General features: G+C 43.5%; 1 protein-coding gene across 2 annotated transcripts in view; it reads left to right on the top strand.

Moving 5' to 3' along the window:
- The window catches only part of LOC141101798 (multidrug resistance-associated protein 1-like), a 716,249-nt gene that overhangs the window by 280,725 nt on the left and 411,537 nt on the right, over positions 1 to 23,987 (top strand). For both annotated transcript variants that reach the window (XM_073591133.1, XM_073591135.1), the window contains exon 11: positions 23,439 to 23,531. In XM_073591133.1, the coding sequence (XP_073447234.1) occupies positions 23,439 to 23,531 (93 nt within the window). The remainder of the gene's footprint in view (positions 1 to 23,438; positions 23,532 to 23,987) is intronic.

Below are 23,987 nucleotides of genomic sequence, written 5' to 3'. Positions count from 1 at the left end.
CCACGCCTTGGCAGAACGTTGTTGTCAAGACCCAAGCTTAGAGGCAGTATTGGATTCCCGGATCCTGCTCTTTATTACACTGTGACACATCTGGCCAGGGTGGTTGACTGGTGCCGTCATGACGATACGAAATTGTGGGTGATACTAGAACAGGAGGCTGCCCATGCTCCACTCGCTGGATTAACGTGGGTAGAGAAAACCCACACTACCCATCTGACAGCTCACCCTTTGATTGGCCCTACTCTAGCGGAAATGGACAGATTTTTTTCGTCTATCTTCACTGAGCAATTTCCCTTCCCCAATGACACCACTTGTGGGACACCCAGAGTTCACACCTGGCCTCACTGACCCAACTTTCTATTCACAATCCCCAAACGGATTTCTGAGGGCCTCCCAGTTTTTACAGCCTTCTGGCTGGCTCCCTACAGGGACTGTGCCCTCTGGACGAGCCCCTCTAACATTAGACCATTGGAGGACTATTCAGTTCTCACACTTCCTGGGCTCACTGCCTAAACTAGCGCTATTTACCCAAAAACTTCACTCTCTCGAGGAACTATGTTTGGGGGGAAGGCATGATTCGGGGTTCCTTATCTACCGCCTATAAATCTTTGCTGGAACTCCACGCCGCTGAGGATCCCCCGTATCTAGCAAAATAGGAGAGAGACCTGGGAATTACATTCTCTGTACTTTTCTTGGCACAGAAGTCTGCTTTATGTAGTAAATACTAGGAGACCACATATAAAATAACTACACACTGGTATAGAGCCCCGTCAGTCCTGGCTAAGATTCCCTAACCAAACGGATTACTGTTGGCGCTGTGGCCTTCACCGGGGAACTATCTTGCATATCTTCTGGGAATGCCCAGTGCTCAAAACTTTTTGGGAGCCAGTCCTCAAACTCATACATAAATCTACTGATGTTTCCCTACAAGACAATACGGCCGCGGTCCTGCTAAACCTTACTCCTTTATCAAGGAAACGTTATCATAAATCCCTCCTCAAACACCTTCTTAATGCGGCACGAGCGTGCATCCCCCCTCTATGGAAACAACAAACTGTGCCAACAGTGGCTCAGTGGGTCCAATACCGCTTCTCCGATTAATATCAAGATCTTTGCCAGTGAACCCTAATGTCTGACAGGCCTTGACGACCCTGCCTCCCGGGGGATGACACATCTCCCGCCTTATTGCTATCCCCATTCCCCCCCCCCCTCCCTCCCCCCCCCCCCCCCTTCTCTCTTTCCTTCCCACTTTCTCTCTCTATCCCCCTCTAGTATTCTTTTCCTCATCTAGGTCTAGCCCTGATTTCTACCTGACTTCAGGTGTTTAAAAAAAAAAAAAAAAAAGAATGGTGTGCGCAGATCCTAGTAATACACACCGTTATAAACTTCTTACAGTAACCTGGCCAATCTCTTTTTTTCTTCAGAGAGGAGAGATTAACCCTAATGCAAATTGATCGGAGGGGTTATGGAAATTTATTATAAGCATTATCTCTTTCTTGATTCCATAAGTATTTGCCTTACTCCTCCGCAGTATATCTCAGAGTATTGGTTGTGTTAATGATGTTAACTACTGATTGCATGTTCTTCGAAGTTACCTCCTAATTATATCTATTGCATACTTTTCAATAAAACAATTAAAATAAAATTAAAAAAAAAAATTAGTGCAGTGCTATGAAATAAACTCTAAAATATACATACAAAAATAAAGTGTACAATTCTTATTAATAGTGATTGTCTCACACTCTAGTCAGTCCTTGTGTGACCGCTAAAATAAATATTAATGAAAAAAGAAAGAATAATAAAAAAAAAAATTGTGAAAAAACAACTCCTGTATTTTCTGAAAAAATGTTCTCATAAATGTGTTGTAAACAAAAACACCACTGTGGAGATCCTCGCTCTCTTGAGTATAATGCTATGTTCACACCATCACCAGCCAAAATGCTCGCTCACCTCAAGGATGAGTTAAAAACTCATAGAAAAGGTCTTGCATTCAAATCCTCCTCATTCCTTTCTACTTCTTGGCTTATTGGTGTTAAGAATCTTCTGCTCCTTAGACTGCTCTTTCACGCCGGTGGCTTCACTACAGCTGATTTCAGGGAACACCCTCCTCTCTCATTCAGCTTCAACTCCGCTTTAATCAGTGTGGTTATGGAACATCAAACACAACTACCATAGTGTTTCTTTGTTGCTACATTTATTAAACCACCCCCAAAGAGTTAAACTTACAAAGTAAAAACATCAGATAAGCATATACAACATTGGTTTGTTCAGTACAGGTCTCACTCACTGTGATTAATGTGTTCTCACAGACTCGGCTCCCAACCTATTCTGGGAGGCTGGGAAGGCTGTGATCTGGAGCAAAATCATTGCCTTCTCCGCAGGTTACAAAAAAAACAGGCAGTTCCTCATGGCTAGCGATACCCTTCGTATAGCCCAGAGTCATCTCACACAACATAACAGGCTTGGAAAGAGGGGAAAAACCAGTTTGACTTGTGGGCTGAGGCCCAGAAGCGATTCTATCAGTCGCTCTCGGACCTGTAATACCACAAATATGGCAACAAGGCAGGAAAGCTGTTAGCCTGACTGTGCAGGGGACCTCGCACCCTTGTACGCATATCAGCCCTGAAAAACTCCAGTGGCACGCTCTCTTCTTCCCCCAAGCCACGGTGGCACAAGCCTTTCTTGCCAAGGTACAGAGAGAAAGGAAGAGAGAGAGAGGAGGCTCTGGGAAGAGGCATTCTTAATGTAAGTGCAAGTCCAGATCCCACCTCAGGTTTAACCCCTGAGGCGATCTAGTTTTTAATTTAAAAATCCACCATGCTTCTGTCCCCAGTAGCCTTCTCTCCCTATCACCTCCTCTGGGCGAGTGAGACAACCGTTCTATTCCTCTGAAGCGAAATGAGGAAAGATCGCCCTGATGATATTCTCTAAAGTGACGTGTTGCATTCAAAATATTTCTAGCATTTGGGTTGTTTGTGTCACAGTAATGTTCCCCTATACGGGTTCTCAAAGGATGTGTGGTACACCCTACATATTGGGGGCTGCATAAAATACAGGTGATCAGGTAAATTACATAGAGAAGGCCTTTCATAATATCAGCTTTCACTGGTTGCAATTGGCCCTCCAGAAATTTTGTTTTTGATGGCCCCTTCCTTCACCTGATCTCTGCTATGTATTCTGGCCCCTCTGCAAATGTAGTAGCTGCTGGTCATATCTCCAATATCATTTCCCTTCATAAAAGAACTAGACAAGGCTGCCCCTTGTCCCCTCTCCTTTTTAACCTTGTTCTTGAGCCCCTGTCACACTTCCTGCTATTCCATTCCAATCTTCACTGAGTAATGGTTGGTCAACAGGAAGTTCGTACAACCCTTTTCGCTAACAACATTTTAATATTTACTTCGGAACCCAAGTCAGACATGGCCCATATACAGGATATTTTCACACAGTTCCGAGTCTGCTCAAGACTTAGGATCAACTTCTAATACACTATGACCAGGTCGGTCCTGAACATATCTCTCGCTCGCAACCCCTGGGAAGCTCTGCTACATAAACCAATCCTGACCTTCGCTAACAACCAGAGAAAGCTGGTGGGTTTTATGTTCCTGGCTGCCAGACAAATTTTGGCCAGAGCCTGGAGCCAACAGTTTAATTTTGGTGACATCCAGCAAAGGCTCTTTGGACTATGGTCAATGAGAAACTCACTTCCATGCTTGAGGACTCTCACACCAAATTTTTAAAGGTCTGGGATAAGCTATAACGCCCACCTGAACATAAACTGTACTCTACTTGCGGTATGATAATTTTTACAATGATAAAAAAAATCTCTGCGCTCAGGTATACCCCCCACATTTAGCTGCCAGCACAAAAAAGCTTGTAATAGTAAGCCCAAACAAAATAGGTAAAGGTAAATGCGCCGCTAACCCAGATAGCAAATAACAAAAGTGCTTATAAACATCACCTTATAGGACAGTACATATATAATACAAAGAATCATGTGAGGTAACTTGTAAACAAAATCATCAACTCTGAAGTATAAACAAAGTCCTCAAAACCCCACAAGGAGAATCCATAAAATATTATCAGTGATAAGTGAAATAGATCCTTCTGATAACCTCACAAATAAAAAGCAACACCCAGGTGTTTAAATTAAGTCCATCCACCAGTGGGAAAAAAAAGGCAAACGTCAGCTGCTTATCGGGTTCCCATGACTATTACTAGCAGTAACTGGTTATACAGCACTTATGTGGTTAATTGGTTAACACATGGCCAATAGGTCTCCTCTGCACAGGACCGGCAGCACTTAAGCCAATTCGAAAGGAAATGACGACATCCTGGAGTTAATTCTTTGTATATTATATTATGTATGTACTGATCCTGCTTATAAGGTGATGTTTATAAGCACTTATATGCTATCTGGGTTAGCGCCGCTTACCAATTTTTACAATTAATCCCTGGCATGCTCAGTTGCCGGTCCACACTGGACTATCCCCCACCTTCAAACCCTCCCCCCTTACAGCCTGGAACCCTTCTCTCGCTTACAGCTATTTGTAAATGTCCACAGGACTTTTCATCAACTTTAGGCTTTCGGTTTGGTGATGAAATTCCAATATCCGCTCTCCAACCTTTCCTTCGCCTGGAGGACTTGGATCTCATTCTAAAAACTCTCTTCCAAATAAAATATTCCCTCTCAGATTAAAAACAAAAAAATAACCTGTCATATGTCATGCTTGGACCTTGAGATCAAAGTAGTATCGCTCTGAGAGATTTTCAATGAAAGCTCTTGGCCACATTGTGGTCAACTCCCTAGCTAGGTGGATTCTGCCATACAACTGGAAGGTGATTAGAGCAGATGCCAGTTCTCTCAGGGTCCCTTGTTCCATCCAGGCTTTAACAATATGGCTGTTAAAGCCAGAGTCTTGAGGGATAGAGGGGTTTCTGAGTCAGTCATTCCCACATTGCTAAAAGCAAGGGAAGTCACTATTGTGTCTAGAAATCTAGAGAACACTGGAATTTCAAACGCAGAGATTAGTCTGTGCCTTGCATTTTAGCCTTCCTGCAATCTGGGCTTGACCAGGACTTGGCCTTTAAGTGGAGATCCACCCAAAAATGCAACTTCCGCTTTAAGTAATTAACAGGCACACTTTCACAGGTACCCAGCTCCCACTTCCTCTCCTGGCGCTGAGCGGAAGTTCACCTCTCCCTCCTCCCTCCCTGCAATCTTCTGGGACACGTCGCAGGTTCCAGAAGATTGCCCAGCCATTCACAACGCGCAGCGTGGCTCGCGCATGCACAATGCCGCGCCTGGCTGTGAAGCCACAGCCAAGCACTCACACTTGCAATGCTGGCGCCGCAGAGAGGAGGGGGGGAGGAGCAGCTACACTTTTTGTAGCTGCTGACTTTTAAATGGGTGGAATTCTGCTTTAAATATTCTTAAGGGACAGGTTTCAGCCTTGTCTATTCTATTCCAAAAACCTCTGTCTTTGCTTTCCCTTGGAAAAAAATGTATTCAATGTGTGTCTCAACTCAAACCATCCTTGCAGCTCCCTGAGCTTCCTTGGGACCTCAATTTGGTTCTTTTTGCCCGGAAGAAAAAAAAACATCCCTTGAACCTCCAGATACTCCCTTTGGATGCTCTTTCTTGCGAGGTAACCTTCTTACTGGCTAAACGTTCCTGTCAGACATGTCTGTGAGTGACTCCCTTTATAAGGCGCCATTTCTTATTCTTCACAAGGACAACGTCTTGTGCCTAAGATTCTCCTTTCTCCCTAGAGTGGTATGAGCCTTTCATCTGAATGAAGACGCAGACCTTCCTTCGTTGTGTTCTACACCAGAGCATCCAAAGGGTAGTGCTTTTTACTGTCTAGACATGGTCAGGGTCATCAGTCTACTTCAAAGCTACAGCTTCTATCAGGAAAACTGACAATCCTTTCGTCTTCTTCGAATTCAAGCGGACAATGCTGTTCAAGATCCATCATCACTAGGTGGATAAGACAAATAACTGAGGTGTTTACATTCTAAAGACTCACTTCCCGAAATGATACATGTTCACTCTGCCAGTTAGGTAGGAGTTTTCCTGAGCGATCCAATATTAAACTTCTGTTGCCCAGTTTTGTAAGGCTGTTACCTGGTCTTCTGTTTATAAATTTTTAAAGTTCTACCAGATGGATGCCCAGTCTTCTGCTGATGCAGTTTTTGGCTGCAGAGTTCTTGCAGCAAAACTTTGAGTTGAGTCTGTTGCATAGTTACATAGTAGGTGAGGTTGAAAAAAGACATAAGTCCATCAAGTCCAACTTATGTGTGTGATTATATGTCAGTATTACTTTATATATCCCTGTATGTTGCAGTCGTTCAGGTGCTTATCTAATAGTTTCTTGAAACTATCAATGCCCCCACTGAGACCAACCCCTGTGGAAGGGAATTCCACATCCTTGCCGCTCATACAGTAAAGAACCCTTTACGTAGTTTCAAGGTTAAACCTCCTTTCTTCTAATTTTAATGAGTGGCCACGAGTCTTGTTAAACTCCCTTCTGTGAAAATGTTTTTTCCCTATTGTGGGGTCACCAGTATGGTATTTGTATATTGAAACCATATCTCCTCTCAAGCGTCTCTTCTCCAGAGAGAACAAGTTCAGTGCTCGCAACCTTTCCTCATAACTAATATCCTCCAGACCCTTTATTAGCTTTGTTGCCCTTCTTTGTACTCACTCCATTTCTAGTACATCCTTCCATCCCGAGGACTGGTGCCCAGAACTGGACAGCATACTCTAGGTGCGGCCGGACCAGATTCTTGTAGAGCGAGAGAATTATCGTTTTATCCCTGGAGTTGATCACCTTTTTAATGCATGACAATATTCTGTTTGCTTAGCAGCAGCTTGGCATTGCATGCCATTGCTGAGCCTATCATCTACTAGGACCCCCAGGTCCTTTTCCATCCTAGATTCCCCCAGAGGTTCTCCCCCAGTGTATAGATAGCATTCATATTTTTGCCACCCAAATGCATTATTTTACATTTTTCTACATTGAACCTCATTTGCCATGTAGTTGCCCACCCCATTAATTTGTTCAGATCTTTTTTCAAGGTTTCCACATCCTGCAGAGAAGTTATTGCCCTGCTTAGCTTAGTATCGTCTGCAAATACAGAGATTGAACTGTTTACCCCATCCTCCAGGTCATTTATGAACACATTAAATAGGATTGGTCCCAGCACAGAACCCTGGGAGCCCCACTTCCCACCCCTGACCATTCCGAGTACTCCCCATTTATCACCACCCTCTGAACTCGCCCTTGTAGCCAACGGACCTTATTTTGTACAGTAAACGTTTATAGGGAACTGTGTCAAATGCTTTTGCAAAATCCAGATACACCACGTCTACGGGCCTTCCTTTATCTAGCTGGCAACTCACCTCCTCATAGAAGGTTAATAGATTGGTTTGACAAGAACGATTTTTCATGAATCCATGCTGATTACTGCTAATGATACCGTTCTCATTACTCAAATCTTGTTTATAGTCCCTTCATCCCCTCCAAGAGTTTACATACTATTGATGTTAGGCTAACTGGTCTAATTCCCAGGGATGTATTTTGGGCCCTTTTTTAAATATTGGTGCTACATTGGCTTTTCTCCAATTAGCTGGTAACATCCCAGTCAGTAGACTGTCAGTAAAAATTAGGAACAATAGTCTGGCAATTACTTGACTGAGTTCCCTAAGTACCCTCGGGTGCAAGCCATCTGGTCCTGGTGATTTATGATTTAACCACTTCAGCCCCGGAAGGATTTACTCCCTTCCTGACCAGAGCACTTTTTACAATTTGGCACTGCGTCGCTTTAACTGCTAATTGCGCGGTCATGCAATGCTGTACCCAAACGAAATTTGCGTCCTTTTCTTCCCACAAATAGAGCTTTCTTTTGATGGTATTTGATCACCTCTGCCGTTTTTATTTTTTGCGCTATACACGGAAAAAGACCGAAAATTTTGAAAAAAATTGATATTTTCTACTTTTTGTTCTAAAAAAAATCCAATAAACTCAATTTTAGTCATACATTTAGGCCAAAATGTATTCGGCCACATGTCTTTGGTAAAAAAAATGTCAATAAGTGTATATTTATTGGTTTGCGCAAAAGTTATAGCGCCTACAAACTAGGGTACATTTTCTGGAATTTACACAGCCTTTAATTTATGACTGCCTATGTCGTTTCTTGAGGTGCTAAAATGGCAGGGCAGCACAAAACCCCCACAAATGACCCCATTTTGGAAAGTAGACACCCCAAGGAAATTGCTGAGAGGCATGTTGAGCCCATTGAATATTATTTTTTTTTTTGTCCCAAGTGATTGAATAATGACAAAAAAAAAAAAATTACAAAAAGTTGTCACTAAATGATATATTGCTCACACAGGCCATGGGCATATGTGGAATTGCTCCCCAAAATACATTTAGCTGCTTCTCCTGAGTATGGGGATACCACATTGTGGAACTTTTTGGGAGCCTAGCCGCATACGGGGCCCCGAAAACCAATCGCTGCCTTTAGGATTTCTAAGGGCGTACATTTTTGATTTTACTCCTCACTACCTATCGCAGTTTTGAATGCCATAAAATGCCCAGATGGCATAAACCCCCCCAAATGACCCCATTTTGGAAAGTAGACACCCCAAGCTATTTGCTTTGAGGCATGTTGAGTCCATGGAATGTTTTATATTTTGACACAAGTTGCGGGAAAGTGACAATTTTTTTTTTTTTTTTTTTGCACAAAGTTGTCACTAAATGATATATTGCTCACACAGGCCATGGGCATATGTGGAATTGCACCCCAAAATACATTTAGCTGCTTCTCCTGAGTATGGGGATACCACATGTGTGGGACTTTTTAGGAGCCTAGCCGCGTACGGGGCCCTGAAAACCAATCACGGCCTTCAGGATTTCTAAGGGCGTGAATTTTTGATTTCACTCTTCACTGCCTATCACAGTTTCGGAGGCCATGGAATGCCCAGGTGGCACAAACCCCCCCCAAATGACCCCATTTTGGAAAGTAGACACCCCAAGCTATTTGCTGAGAGGCATGGTGAGTATTTTGCAGCTCTCATTTGTTTTTGAAAATAAAGAAAGACAAGAAAAAAATTTTTTTTTTGCTTTTTTCAATTTTCAAAACTTTGTGACAAAAAGTGAGGTCTGCAAAATACTCACTATACCTCTCAGCAAATAGCTTGGGATGTCTACTTTCCAAAATGGGGTCATTTGGGGGGGGGGGGGGTTTGCCACCTGGGCATTCCATGGCCTCCGAAACTGTGATAGGCAGTGAAGAGTGAAATAAAAAATTTACGCCCTTAGAAAGCCTGAAGGCAGTGCTTGGTTTTCGGGGTCCCGTGCGCGGCTAGGCTCCCAAAAAGTCCCACACATGTGTTATCCCCGTACTCAGGAGAAGCAGCAGAATGTATTTTGGGGTGTAATTTCACATATTCCCATGGCATATTTGAGCAATATATCATTTAGTGACAACTTTGTGCCAAAAAAAAAAAATAAAATTGTCTCTTTCCCGCAACTTGTGTCACAATATAAAATATTCCATGGACTCGACATGCCTCTCAGCAAATAGCTTGGGGTGTCTACTTTCCAAAATGGGGTCATTTGGGGGGGTTTTGAACTGTCCTGGCATTTTATGCACAACATTTAGAAGCTTATGTCACACATAACCCACTCTTCTAACCACTTGAAGACAAAGCCCTTTCTGACACTTTTTGATTACATGAAAAAATTATTTTTTTTTGCAAGAAAATTACTTTGAACCCCCACACATTATATATTTTTTTAAAGCAAATGCCCTACAGATTAAAATGGTGGGTGTTTAGTTTTTTTTTTTCACACAGTATTTGCGCAGCGATTTTTCAAACGCATTTTTTGGGGAAAAAACACACTTTTTTAAATTTTAATGCACTAAAACACACTATATTGCCCAAATGTTTGATGAAATAAAAAAGATGATCTTAGGCCGAGTACATGGATACCAAACATGACATGCTTTAAAATTGCGCACAAACGTGCAGTGGCGACAAACTAAATACATTTTTAAAAGCCTTTACAGGTTACCACTTTAGATTTACAGAGGAGGTCTACTGCTAAAATTACTGCCCTCGATCTGACCTTCGCGGTGATACCTCACATGCATGGTGCAATTGCTGTTTACATTTGACGCCAGACTGACGCTTGCGTTCGCCTTAGCGCGAGAGCAGGGGGGACAGGGGTGCTTTTTTTTTTTTTTTATTTTTCTTATTTTTTTGCTTTTTTATCTTATTTTTAAACTGTTCCTTTCATATTTTTTTTTTTTAAATCATTTTTATTGTTATCTCAGGGAATGTAAATATTCCCTATCATAGCAATAGGTGGTGACAGGTACTCTTTTTTGAAAAAATTGGGGTCTATTAGACCCTAGATTTCTCCTCTGCCCTCAAAGCATCTGACCACACCAAGATCGGTGTGATAAAATGCTTTCCCAATTTCCCAATGGCGCTGTTTACATCCGGCAAAATCTAAGTCATAAAATGCTCGTAGCTTCCGGTTTCTTAGGCCATAGAGATGTTTGGAGCCACTCTGGTCTCTGATCAGCTCTATGGTCAGCTGGCTGAATCACCGGCTGCATTCTCAGGTTCCCTGTTGAGACAGGAGAGCCAGAGAAAAACACGGAAGACGGGGGGGGGCATTCCCTCCCACTGCTTGTAAAAGCAGTCTAGAGGCTAATTAGCTGCTAGGATTGCTTTTACATGAAAGCCGACCGCTGGCTGAAAAGAATGATACCAAGATGATACCTAAACCTGCAGGCATCATTCTGGTATAACCACTCAAAGTCATGAATGGCGTACCTGAAGACAAAAAAATGGTTAACAATAAAGCACAGTAAACGGTAAAGTAGAGCTGCACGATTCTGGCTAAAATGAGAATCACGATTTTTTTGCTTAGAGGATAGATCACGATTCTCTCACGATTCTCGCGGCGTAACATCATCTTTCACATTAAAACAAAAAAAAATTGCGCTAACTTTACTGTTTCTTTTTTTTTATTTTTTGAAGTGTATTTTTTCCCAAAAAATTGCATTTGAAAGACCGCTGGGCAAATACAGTGCGACATAAAATATTGCAGCAATTGCCATTTTATTCCATATTATAAAATATTATTATATATATATATATATATATATATATATATATATATATATATATATATATATATATATATATATATATATATATATATTTATATATTTTATCTCTAATGTTTGGGGGTTCCAAGTAATTTTTTTTAGCAAAAAATATTGATTTTAACTTAAGAAAGAAGTGTCAGAAAAAGATTTAGACTTTAAGTGGTTAAACTTCCTGCATTAACACGTTGTTTAAAGCTTGGCAGATTGCCCAGGTTATTTGTTTACACAGAGAAGTTTATCCCTTTGATCTAAGAAGGAAGTTAGATACAATGTTTCAAGTTCTAAACTTGGCAGAATGCCTGGATGTTTTCTTTTGACAGCTGAGTGAGCAGATAATCTCTCCACTTGTTTATATGAAAGAATCGTCAAACTCAGCAGGAGAGATGTCAGGGGAGGTGAATCGAGATCACGATTTTTTAACGATTAATTGTGCAGCTCTACGGTAAAGTATAAAAAATTGCAGACCTGAAAAACAAACATGATAAAACATAATAACAATAAAACATTGCAGAATAGAATACAGTAAAAAATAGCAGAACAATAGAGAGAGAGAGAACAATAAAACCACAACTATTTTTTTTTTTTATTTTATATTTTTGTATGTGTTTTTTTTTTTTTTTTTACACTTTTTTTTGTAACTAACTTTTATAACTGTAACCGGTTCCAGGTTCGGGTCTCTCAAAATGTGATGGCATCTTGGGAGACCCTGTGAAAGTGTGTCTAGTCTGTGCAGTGCTGTACCCTACGCTAATACTCAACTAGTGAATGGTAGCGTTCAAAACATTCACCAATGCAAAGACCAGGATTGTCAGGACAGGAGGGACAATAATAGCGGGTGTCACGCCTATATCCGCGCTTGCTGCAGACACAACATCTTTTTTGGGGGGGTTCGTTGGGTAGGGGTACTCGGGAGGACATAAAGAAAATGCCTCTCATGCAGCCGACTGCATTTGGTTGGGGATGTGAATGGGGGAAGTACGGGCGCTGCAGAAGTGGTGGGTTCCCAATTAGGATTGGCGAATGCAGCAGGAAGGGCATTATGGGCACGACGGCCTGTGTTTGTCTTTTTGGTGGCAGCGGGACACTACTTGTGCTTGCCACCTCACCAGCTTGAACTGCACTTATGGGACTCGCCACGTCACCGCAGTGCTGGTTTGACTATGACCGGGGTGTACTAGGCCGCTGGTGCTTGCCAGTTCACCAAAACGCTACCAAAAAAACTGTTAGCGATCGCAGGGATCAGGCCTGACTCTGCGAACGCTGCAGTTATGCGTTTAGTGTTTTGTGACAGTGATCGATCGATACTGCACTTGGGTGGGCTGGGCTGGGCGGAGGGGCAAAACGCAGGTGCTAGCAGGTATCTGGGCTGATCCCACTAACACTGCGTTTTTGGGAACCCTAAACTCCTGGGGGCGCTAGTATAGATCTGATCGGATCAGGTATTGATCTGATCAGATACTATACCACTAAGGGAGGTGTACGGTGCGTGCGTGGGTGTTAGCGCGACTGGCGCTAACCTGACGCTGCCTGGGGCTGGTGCTTGCCAGTTCACCAAAACGCTACCAAAAAAACTGTTAGCGATCGCAGGGATCAGGCCTGACTCTGCGAACGCTGCAGTTATGCGTTTAGCGTTTTGTAAGTGACAGTGATCGATCGATACTGCACTTGGGTGGGCTGGGCCGGGCGGAGGGGCAAAATGCAGGTGCTAGCGGGTATCTGGGCTGATCCCGCTAACACTGCGTTTTTGGGAACCCTAAACTGCTGGGGACGCCAGTATAGATCTGATCGGATCAGATATTGATGCGTTCAGATAGTATACCACTAAGGGAGGCGTATGCTGCGTGCGTGGGTGTTAGCGGTACTGGCGCTAATCTGACGCTGCCTGGGGCGACGCATATCACCGCCGGGCGATCAGGGGGCTAAACCTTTATTCGGTAATAAACGGCGGGTGCCCTGACACTATGAAAAATAAACGAACTAACCAGCGTCACCCGTAACGGTTATACGGTGATCAGTGGTGAAAGGGTTAACTAGGGGGCAATCAAGGGGTTAAAACATTTATTAGATAGTATATGGGGTTCCCTGTCGCTATAAAATGCTGACTGCGAACCTAAATATTTACGTTCCTAACTAGCGTCACCAGTGACACTAATACAGCGATCAGAAAAATGATCGCTTGGCGACACTGGTGACGGGGTGATCAAGGGGTTAAAACTTTATTAGGGGGGGTTAGGGGGATACCCTAGACCTAAAGGGGGGTAACACTCACTGTCCTACCACAGTAACTGTCACTAACTGACACCATGCAGTAATCAGAAAAAAAAAAAAATACTGCTTGGTGTCGGTGTTACAGGGAGGGGGGAGGGGTGATTGGGGGGGATCGGGGGTGTTTTGTGTGCCTGGCATGTTCTACTGTGTGTGTGTGTGTGTGTGTGTGTGTGTGTGTGTGTGTTGGTGCACTTACATGTCTTCTCTCCTCGGCGCTGGAACGGAAACTGCCGAGCCGAGGAGAGATGACATCACATCCTCTGCCTGTGTGTACTATACACAGGCAGGGGATGTTCCTCATTGGCTGGGAGCGATCGCGAGGGGAGGGCCACGATTGGATGGTCTCCCCCTCGTCTCTCATCGCTCCTAGCCAAATGCCGACCGCCGCTGGCACCGGACCCCCCGCCCGCGGGAAGGCAATCACGTATGGGTACGTGATTTTGCCTGCCTGTGCCATTCTGCTCACGTATATATGCGTGAGGCGGTCGGCAAGTGGTTAACACGTGTATATAGAGAGATCAAAAAAAAAAAATCAAATAAATGATTATTAGATGATTAGATTAGAGCCAGTGGATTAGGCTCTAGATGACTTTATGCAGAGAAATTGATTATAAGACCGAGTGAACCTCCAGATCCTCGTTGAGTCCTCCTGGGCCATACTTCCAAGAGTGTATATCCAAAAATTTCTCTTGTGCAAAGGCGCCAGAACCGGTCAGATTTTGTAAGGCTCTTGGAGTTGGTTTCCAACACCCAAACTCGAAGGCCTGTGGATTGTTGATGGTGAAGTTCTAGAAAATGTCTGACACTACTTTTATTGGTGCCATCTTCTACTGACCGTCTGTGTTTGCCAAATCTTTCTGACAGTTCTTTTTTTTTTTTTTTTAATAAGCAAGTTTATTTAGAAAAGTGTACAGGTAAATAACATACAAGCATATTGTACTCTATGCATATCACATGAGTGGTTATGTTGTATTTACATGCGTGTACAAATTTTCGTATTGAAAATCAAAATAAAATAAACTAAACATAAAAACTCTGGCACTGTTGTAATGGCTGTCAATATATACTGATAGGACATAATCTTTCCCCGACGTTCCTCCTCAAGGTATTTTAACATCTCTACACGGATCTCTGAGTGGTTCCTGGCAGCAGGCCTCTCATCTATACATCAATCTATGCATCACATGTGTTGGTATTGTCAAGCCATTTATCCCATATCCTATTGTACTTAGCCGGACATCTCCTGTGTTTATATATAGCCTTTTTATAGGGTAGGGACAGGTTCACCATTTTAATCCAGTCATGAAAAGTAGGAGGGGAGGCCCTCATCCAATGTTTTGCCACCAGTTTTCTGTCACAGAAAAGTGATTCATATATAAGAGTAGCAGTGAATTTGTCTATGGTAACATCTGGGAGCAGTCCTAGGACGCATAACCTAGGTTCCACCTGGACAGGGGAACCCATATCATCATGCAGGAATGTGATAATTTGATTCCAGTAGGTTTGAATAACCGGGCAGGACCATATAAGATGAAAAAAAGAGCTTGATGGGCTCATGCATCTTGGGCAGTGAGTGTCTTGATTTTGGGAGAATTTAGCTATTCTAGCTGGTGTGAGGTAAGATTTGTGAATTATGTATAGCTGCGTCATTCGTTCCGGAAGCCTGGGGGAGGTCTTTTTAACATTTTCTAGGACTTCATCCCAATCTTCATCTTCCACCGGGCCTATGTCTTCTTCCCATCTATTTTTTGCTGTGTCAATTATGCCCGCGACCGAGCGCGCTCGGAGGGCTAGGTACAAGGTTGATATTAGTTTCGATGGTTCTGCACCCGTTATAACATCCACCAGGGACAACATTTGTGGATTTGGATACCCAGTTACAAATTGTGTTTGTAGGGCATATGTGAGTTGTCTATAGTTAAATAACATACGTGGAGGTAGTTGGAACTCCGTACTCAAAGAGCTAAAGCTTCTTACCCCTGATGGGGTGACTACCTGATGCAAAAAAGTTATTCCCTTCATAGCCCACTCTACTGTCCCAGGGATCGACAGCAGCTCTCTTAGTTGCGGATTGTGCCACAGTGGGGTATGTGAGTGGAAAAAATCTGCGCCGATCATTTTTAATGCTATCTCCCATACGCGTTGATGCTGTTTCAGGAGGGGTCCTTGGCCGGCCACTCCCCTCCCGCCCGATCTACCCCTGAATAAGACCTGCAAGGGGGTATGGGTATCCTTATTAGGTTTATTGCAAACCAGGGTCTGGTATTTGTCACTGTCTGTGTTATGAATGTGGTAGAAATGTGATAGTTGTGCTGCTATATAGTATGAGTGGAAATCTGGTAGGGCTGTTCCTCCTGATGTGGTAGGGTTTTTAAGAGTGTTCCAAGCCAGTTTATGTCTTCCTGAGCCCCATACAAATGAATTAATGAGTTTGTCTATTGTTTTGAAAATTTTTAGGGGGATAAGTACTGGTGAGTTCCAAAAAACATACAAAAATTTTGGCATTATGGTCATTTTAATAAGGTTGATCCTACCCATGATCCCCAGTGGGAGTCGTGCCCATACTTGTATATGTGTTTTGAGGTATGAAAATAGTGGTTCTATGTTGTTATCTAAAAATTCCGTGCGGTCTCTAGTTATTTTTATTCCCAGGTATTGAATGCATGTCACCCTCTGCAAAGGGAGATTTGCTGATAGTCTAGTGGGTGGTGATATATCTAGAAGGAGAATTTGTGACTTCGACCAGTTTATGCGTAATCCCGAATGCTTTCCAAAGTTTTCAATTGTGTTAAGGGCTGCCTGTAACGATGGACCCGAGTCCTCCAAATATAGGAGCATGTCGTCTGCATATAGACTCACCTTTTCCAACACATTACCCATTCTAAGGCCCCGAACCCCTGGGTTGCTTCTAAGGGATATGGCTAGTGGCTCCGCCGCCAAAGCGTACAGGAGCGGGGAGAGTGGGCAACCCTGTCTAGTCCCTCTTTCAAGGGGGAATGGGTCTGATGTGCTCCCATTCACCGATACTCTGGCCTCAGGTAAGTAATAAAGTAACTTAACCCACTTTATAAAATTAGGTCCGAATCCATACCCCCTCAAGCACTCCCATAGGTATTCCCACTCCACGGAGTCGAACGCCTTGGCGGCGTCAAGTGCTACCACTGCCCTATCTCCAATTTCCTCATGAACCGCTGAGATATTCATGTATAGACGACGTAGATTCATTGCCGTGTTTTTCCCAGGCATGAATCCAGTCTGATCTGGGTGTATTAGGGATAGAATAATTTGGTTTAGGCGCATAGCCAGAATCTTTGCTAAAATCTTAATGTCAGCCTGGAGTAATGAAATTGGGCGATAGGATTCGGGGTACAGTGGGTCCTTGCCCGGTTTGGGAAGCACTATGATCACCGCCTGTCTAAGTGAGTTGGGAAGGGACTCCGAGTCAATGATGTGATTATATACTCTCAATAATTCGGGCACCAGTACCTCTGAGTAAGCTGCATAGACATCTAATGGCAGGCCATCCATCCCGGGCTGGCGCCTGCCAAGGCCCCCGGATGCCACGGCCGCCGTAATCTCGTCCACGGTAAGCGGGGCCTCAAGGGCCTCCCGTTGTGATTCCCAGACCTTGGGAAATGGAACATCCTGTAAAAATGCCCTAGTTTCCCCTGCGGTAACCTGCACTTTAGATGAATACAGATCTGCATAATATGTCCTAAATGTATCCGCTACCGATTTGGGGTCGGTTAACAATATATCACCCGTGACCCTCAGGGAGACAACCACAGGAGGCCTAGTGTCCTGTTTGGCCAGATATGCCAACAGTTTTCCCACCCTTTCACCTTGTTCAAATATTCTTTGTTTTGTGAAAAATAGTTTTTGTTTAGCCTTTTCAAAGTGCAATTGATCTAATATTCGAGTGTGGAGTTTAAGTGCTGAGGCTTTGTCTGGTGTGGGGTCTGTATTGAAGTCGTGTGTAATCTCATCCAGTTTCTCAGTTGTCTCTCGGAGTAACTTACTTGAATTGGCTTTTAATCTATTTATGCGTGATGTCAGTAGGGTCCTAACATGTAGTTTGAATGACTCCCAGACCATTCCCACGGAGGTGGTGTTACTGTTGGTGTGAAAGAAGTGCTGCCATTCACTAGGTATGTCCTCCTGATCCTCGAGAGCCGACAACCAAAAGGGATGTAGGCGCCATATCCTAGGCCCTGCCGGCGGGGATAGTGTCAAGGAGGCCCAACATGGGGCGTGATCAGAGAGGGACCTTGTGTGATAACCTATATTTGTTAATAAAGGGAGTAGAATATTTGAGGTGATTATCATATCTATGCGTGACATAGAGGAGTGTGATGCAGAAAAGCAAGAAAATATTCTTTCGCCCGGGTGTTGATGTCTCCACGTGTCTGTAAGGGAGAATTCCGTCAGTGTGCGTCCAAGTCTGGTAGTACTGGTGGATTGGGCGTCTCGTTTCACTTGTAACCTATCCACAGATGGGTCCAATATCATATTAAAGTCCCCAAGCCAAATGGTTGGTAGTAGGGGGTGTTTTGTCATATATAAGAGGCCCTCATTGATCAAGGAGGAAGTGTATGGTGGGGGTATATAAAAGGCCAGTATAAGATATTGCGTACCTGAGATGGTGCAGTGTAGAAAGATAAATCTGCCCTGAGGGTCAGTCTTTACTGAAATACAACTGAACGGGGTGGTCTTAGCGATTAGGACAGAGACCCCCCGTGAATATGGGGTGTGTGTGGTATGGTATGACCATCCTATCCACGGGCGTTTCAAGGCACTTTGGAGTTGTCCAGTGACATGCGTCTCAGTCAAGACAATAATATCAGCACGATAGGATTTAAGGCAACCGAAAATCGCAGATCGTTTGATTTTATCTCTAATCCCCCTAACATTCCATGTTAGAAACTTTGTGCTAGACTTTTTTAAGTTGTTTAAATTTATGGAGACGCATGTCACGGAGGTATGCCCAGGACATAGACGTCCACCACCCGGAAGTCCCCCAGCCATGCAGTTTATGACCTATGAGGCATCCATCAGTACTTTCAATTGTGCCATACAACAGTAGCCATATAACCAACCAAAAACCTTTCTGACAGTTCTAATAGTTCTGCCTACATAAAGTAGGTTACAGGGGCAGGAAAGACAATAGATGGGGAATTCGGTGGAGCAGTTATAAAAATCATCAAAGATGTAGGTCTTGCCCTTGGTTGTAAATTCTTTTTGACCATGCTGGACATGTTTAAAGGTAAGGCAGTTGTATTTGCAACACTAGTACATGCCCTTGATGGACAAGAAGGTAAGGGTGGGTCGTATAGGTGGTTTTGCATTTTTTAGTTTGCTTTGAGCAATTTTTCTCTTCATGTTGCGAGCTCATCTGTAGGAAATCTTGGGCTTCTCTGGAATTGATGATTGTAAATGGGGATCTTCTTGGAGTATGCTCCAATGTTGTTTGAAGATGTGTTCCATTCTCCTATGTTGGGTGTGGTATTGTGTTGTAAACCTGAGTGGCTGATGTGTGCTCTCAGTTCTGGATTTGGTTATAATAAAATTAGAGGTGTGTCCATGGCAGTAAAGGTTGAATGCCTCATCTACCAGCTTAGGGGGATAACTCTTTTCCTCAAATTTTTGTTTGAAAAGGGTACCCTGAAGAATGTAGTCCTCCTCCTTGCGCATGCAGTTATGTTGAAGTCTACAAAATTGGCTCTTCGTTATGTTGGCTGTCCATCTTGGATGATGGCAGCTCTGAAAATGGAGATAGGAGTTGCCCGATGTGGGTTTGGTGAAGTTCATGGCATATATTGTAGTTTGTGTGGCATAGCTCAAGGTCTAGAAATGCTAATCTGTCTGGGTCACAGACATTTGTGAAGGAGAGGACAAGCTGGTTGGAGTTGCAGTATGAGACAATGGATTCTACCAGCGATCTTGATCCATCCCAAATGATGACTATGTCATCGATGTATCGACCGTAGTAGACTATATTCTTGGCATGGGGGTTATCCTGCCTGATGGAGTGGTCTTCCCAAAAGCCCATCGCCAGGGGCAAAATTTGCTCCAATGGCCATGCCTTCGGTCTGTATGTAGAACTTGGCATCAAACCGGAAATAATTATGAGTGAGGCAAAAAAGGGTGACATCTCTGATGAATAGGGCTTGTTTGGTGCTGATGTGTGGGTTTTGGTAGAGAAAGTGTTCCACTGCTTGGAGTCCGACTTCATGAGGAATGGAGGAGGTGTACAGAAATGCCACATCGAGAGAAACTCACAAGTAGGTACTTTCACAGGGATAGATCTTTAGAGTATCAAGGAGATGGATGCTGTCTCGGATATATGCTGGTAGTTGTTGGGCTAGAGGTTTAAGGAAGTGGTCAATATAGATGGAGAAGTAGTTGGTTATACGTGCCATGGCCGCTACTATATGGTGCCAAGGTGGATCAGCTAAGCGTTTATGAATTTTGGGCAGATGGTAAAAGTATGGTGTACTATAGTTTTCCCTTATTAAGAAAGCGGCTACAATTTTGTGATGATACCTTCTGTTTGTGCTCTGTTAACTAGTTGTTGAACTTCAAGCATAAAGCGAGAGAGTGGGTCCTGTGAGTAATGTGTAGGTATTGGGGTCCGATAATAATCTGCATGCTTCTTTAAGGTAGTCTGGTCTGCCCTGTAGGACAATACCACCTCTCTTGTCTGCTGATTTGATAATGATATTCATATCAGTGGATAGTTGTTGAAGTGCTTGTTTCCCCGGATTGGTAAGATTGGAGCAGATGCTGTGTTCATGTCCTGAGGATTTGCACATACATTGTAGGTCCGAGAGCACTACTTTGATAAAAGCTCTAATGTATGGCCTCTTGACATGGGTAGGGTTAAAGATGGATTTCGGACGGAGGTTGTTGTGTTGAATAGGAGGTGAGATTGGTGGGAGTTGAGTAAGGAATAGTCTATCCATCACATCCTCCTTCATAAAGATCTGTATAGAAGTCCTTAAGATGAGCCAAAGCCTCAGCATCAGGAGTCTATCGCCAGAAGGTATCCAAAATCTCATGCCTTGCTGACTCTAGATCAGAAATAAGAGTCATTTTAACTAGTTGCCGCCCGCCCCGCCGTCAACTGAAGGCGGGGCGGTGCGGCTCGGCTCTCGTTCTGGGACAACGGCATACGTTCTGTTGCTAGGACATGGCACGACCATGAGCTCTGTAAAGAGCCGCGGCTCTTTAACCATGTGATAGGCTGTGTCCAATCACAGCTGTTCACATGTGAACATGGAGATGCCGGTAATCGCCGCTCCTCGCTTCACACTACACACAGGGGGACATCAGTGCCCTGATAACAATATAGCGCCAACTGTGTCACCAATCTGTGCCCACCAGTGGCAGAAATCCGTGCCCACCACTGCCCACAAGTGCCACCAATTAGTGCCCATTAGCGATGCCAGTCAGTGCTGGCTATCAGTGCTGCCCATCACTGCTGTCGATCAATGCCCATCAGTGTCGCCCATCAGTGCCTATCCGTGCTGCCTATTAGTGCCCATCAGTGTGGCATATTAGTGCCTCCTCATCAGTGCCACCTAATCAGTGCCCATAAGCGCCGCCTCATCAGTGCCCATAAGTGCCACCTCATCAAAAAATTACTTAGTTACAAAATTTACTGACAGAAACTAAGTAAAAAAACATTTTTTCAAAATTTTTGGTCTTTTTTATTTATATTTTTTTTTAGTAAAAAATAAAATACCCAGCAGTGAGTAAATACCACCAAAAGAAAGCTTTACTTGTGTGAAGAAAATAATAAACAATTTGTTGGAGTACAGTGTAGCATGACCGCGCAATTGTCATTTAAAGTGCGACAGCGCAGAAAGCTGAAAAATGGCCTGGGCAGGAAGAGGGTGTCCTGTAGACAAGTGGTTAAATATGATATATGCAGTATTTATTTATTTTTTTTTATCTCTCTATATACACATGTGTAAACATGTGTATGCATCCAAAATTCTCTATATAGAATTTTCCCAATAGAGCTTTTGTGGCCACCCTCTGAATCTGCACGACCCTAATCAATTTGTGCTGTACTTATCCCCTTTTTTGGCTCATGTATTGCCTATATCCACCATTAGAGGGCCAGCCCCATATCCATCATTCAGGTAGTTCCAGTCCCCTCTATACCAAATATCTTTCCCACCATTCCATATAACCTTGCTTACTCTTTTGAAATAGAATATTCATTCTTAAATCCATTTTTTATTCCCAGTATCCATGTACACCACACATCCCCCCTATGCCTTTTTCACTGCACTAAAAATGTTACCTCCTGACCACCGTAGAAGCTTGCAAAGGACACTGGGTAATGTAGTTCCTCTCTCCTCCATGTCACCATATAAATACTGCCTCATTCCATCATGATGCTATCACAGCCTGAAGAAAGAGCGCGCCTGCCGGCCCTGTGCCCCACATCCAGTGACGTCGCAGCTGACGGGGAGACGACGGCCAGCTTGACTCTGAGCCTTGGAAACCCCTGCAGCTAGCGAGACAGCAGCAGCACCCCACACCGCCGGCTATCTGGATTAGGACTACACAGCGAGCCTCCCCTTGTGACTAGCCTTTTTAACCCTTACCCTGTGAGTTAATTCTTATTTAAATTTTTTATCTTAATAAATTCATCATTAATCATTTAATATACTGCACTCAGATGAACGCCGCTGTTCGCCACATTTTATAAGAGGATGTGCAGGCGGCACATCTTTAGAAGCTTTGCCAGTGTCCAATCATCTGAAGGTAGCAGCCTATAGTAAGAGTCTATGACTGTGAAGCCTGTGTCTTGCACTATATCCACAGGTAAATCTTTTTTTTTTCTGGCATCCTTATAATGCTGTTGAGAAATTTGAATGCTGGCTTCATCTTATCAATTCCCCAGCATTTATAATCCCCCAAAAGATTAAACGAATTGGCCTGATGCTAATAAGCTTGCAGATGCATTCACTGAACATAGAGAGCAAGTATGTACTGTATCCACACTAATGAAGTTCCCACGTTTTCTAATCCTTCCTGTATCAGTACTGCTTTGACTGGAAGAAGGGAGTGAATCTTCCATTAATTTTTCCTGAAAAATAAATGGTTACTGTAAGTAACAAAAGTTTCACACACAGTATTCAACTATTTTTACAAGTGCACTAATGGGAATAAAATCACTACACTAATGAACAGAGTGTAAATGATTATTATTTAAATGACTATTTCTTTAAAGAAAAAGTGGTTGTAAATCTGCTTGTCCTGTCCCTACAGTCCCCTCTGTTAGGTAACATTATGTGCCACACCGTATGTCCTTTTTTAAAAAAAATGTATATCTACCTTATTTCAGAGCACCTCCTGGTGCTCATGTGACTGGCTGACTCTCTCCTCTCCAGGGCTGATAGCTACAGTGGGAGGGGCCGAGAACTCCCGCTGAGGTCAGCCGGGAGGAGAGAGGTGGCCGGTCACGTTAGCGTCAGGAGCCGCTATGAAACAAGGTGGATATAGGCTTTTTTTTAGTAAAGGACATACAGTGGGGCACATATTGTTAACTAACAGAGTGGATTGTAGGGACATTACACTGTTATGAAAACAGCAGGAGGGGAGGATCGGAGAGTGGACATAACTCACAGGCAAGGGGGGGAGGGGGGGAGAGGATGGTGGAGAGGACAGAGGAGTGCTGCGGATGACAGAGGAATGTAAACTGACAACGGTGTCAGGGCTTAGCAGCCACGATAAACTGTGGTCAGTTTACAGGGGGAAGGGCAGAACCAGGTAGGATCAGCCTGGTATTTCAGGTGATATAGCCAAATTATACAGCACAAGCCCTGTGCTCTTAAACATGCAAGTAACAGGATCCATTTTTTTTTTTTTTTTTTGGGTTACAAACACTTTAGTTACTAATTTTGATTGTAAACTAGAGATCTAGAAACTATGCTATCTACAAGATAACTTTATGATTTTGTTTTTAGAACCTGGGTCCATCTGTGTTGGCAGGAGTTGCTGTTATGATACTGTTGGTCCCTGTGAATGCAGTGATAGCAATGAAGACAAAGCAGTATCAGGTTTGTTGTTCATTGATATTTAAAAGCTGTTTGTTTAAGCTGTGATTGAATAGTAGTGGGATCTGCTGCAGACATTCTCGACTTTGCAGCAGTGCTGCAGTTACTTATTCTATGCAAAATTCACAATGTGTGTGCAATAAAGTGTAGAGTAAAACAGTTTGTCAGTTTACAGCACAGTGTGAAGAGTTCCTAAATTTCCAGGCCTGTTATGACAGTTGGGTTAAAGAGGAGTTCCACCAAGGGGCTCCATTAAAAAAAAAATTAAAAGTCAGCAGCTACAAATACTGCAGAGACACTTATCTGTCCCTGGGTCCAGTGATGCGGGGGATCGAAGCCCCGCTCGTCCCCCCCCCCCCTCTGCTCGTCGGCGCCGGCATTTCAACTGTGGGCGCCGGGCTGTGGCTTCACAGCCTGGCACCCACTGCGCATGCGCGAGCGGCATCGTGCGCCGTGATT

Source organism: Aquarana catesbeiana, linkage group LG06 (genome assembly GCF_042186555.1).
Source record: "Aquarana catesbeiana isolate 2022-GZ linkage group LG06, ASM4218655v1, whole genome shotgun sequence".
NCBI classification, from domain to species: domain Eukaryota; kingdom Metazoa; phylum Chordata; class Amphibia; order Anura; family Ranidae; genus Aquarana; species Aquarana catesbeiana.
This window is presented reverse-complemented; position numbering and strand designations above follow the sequence as displayed.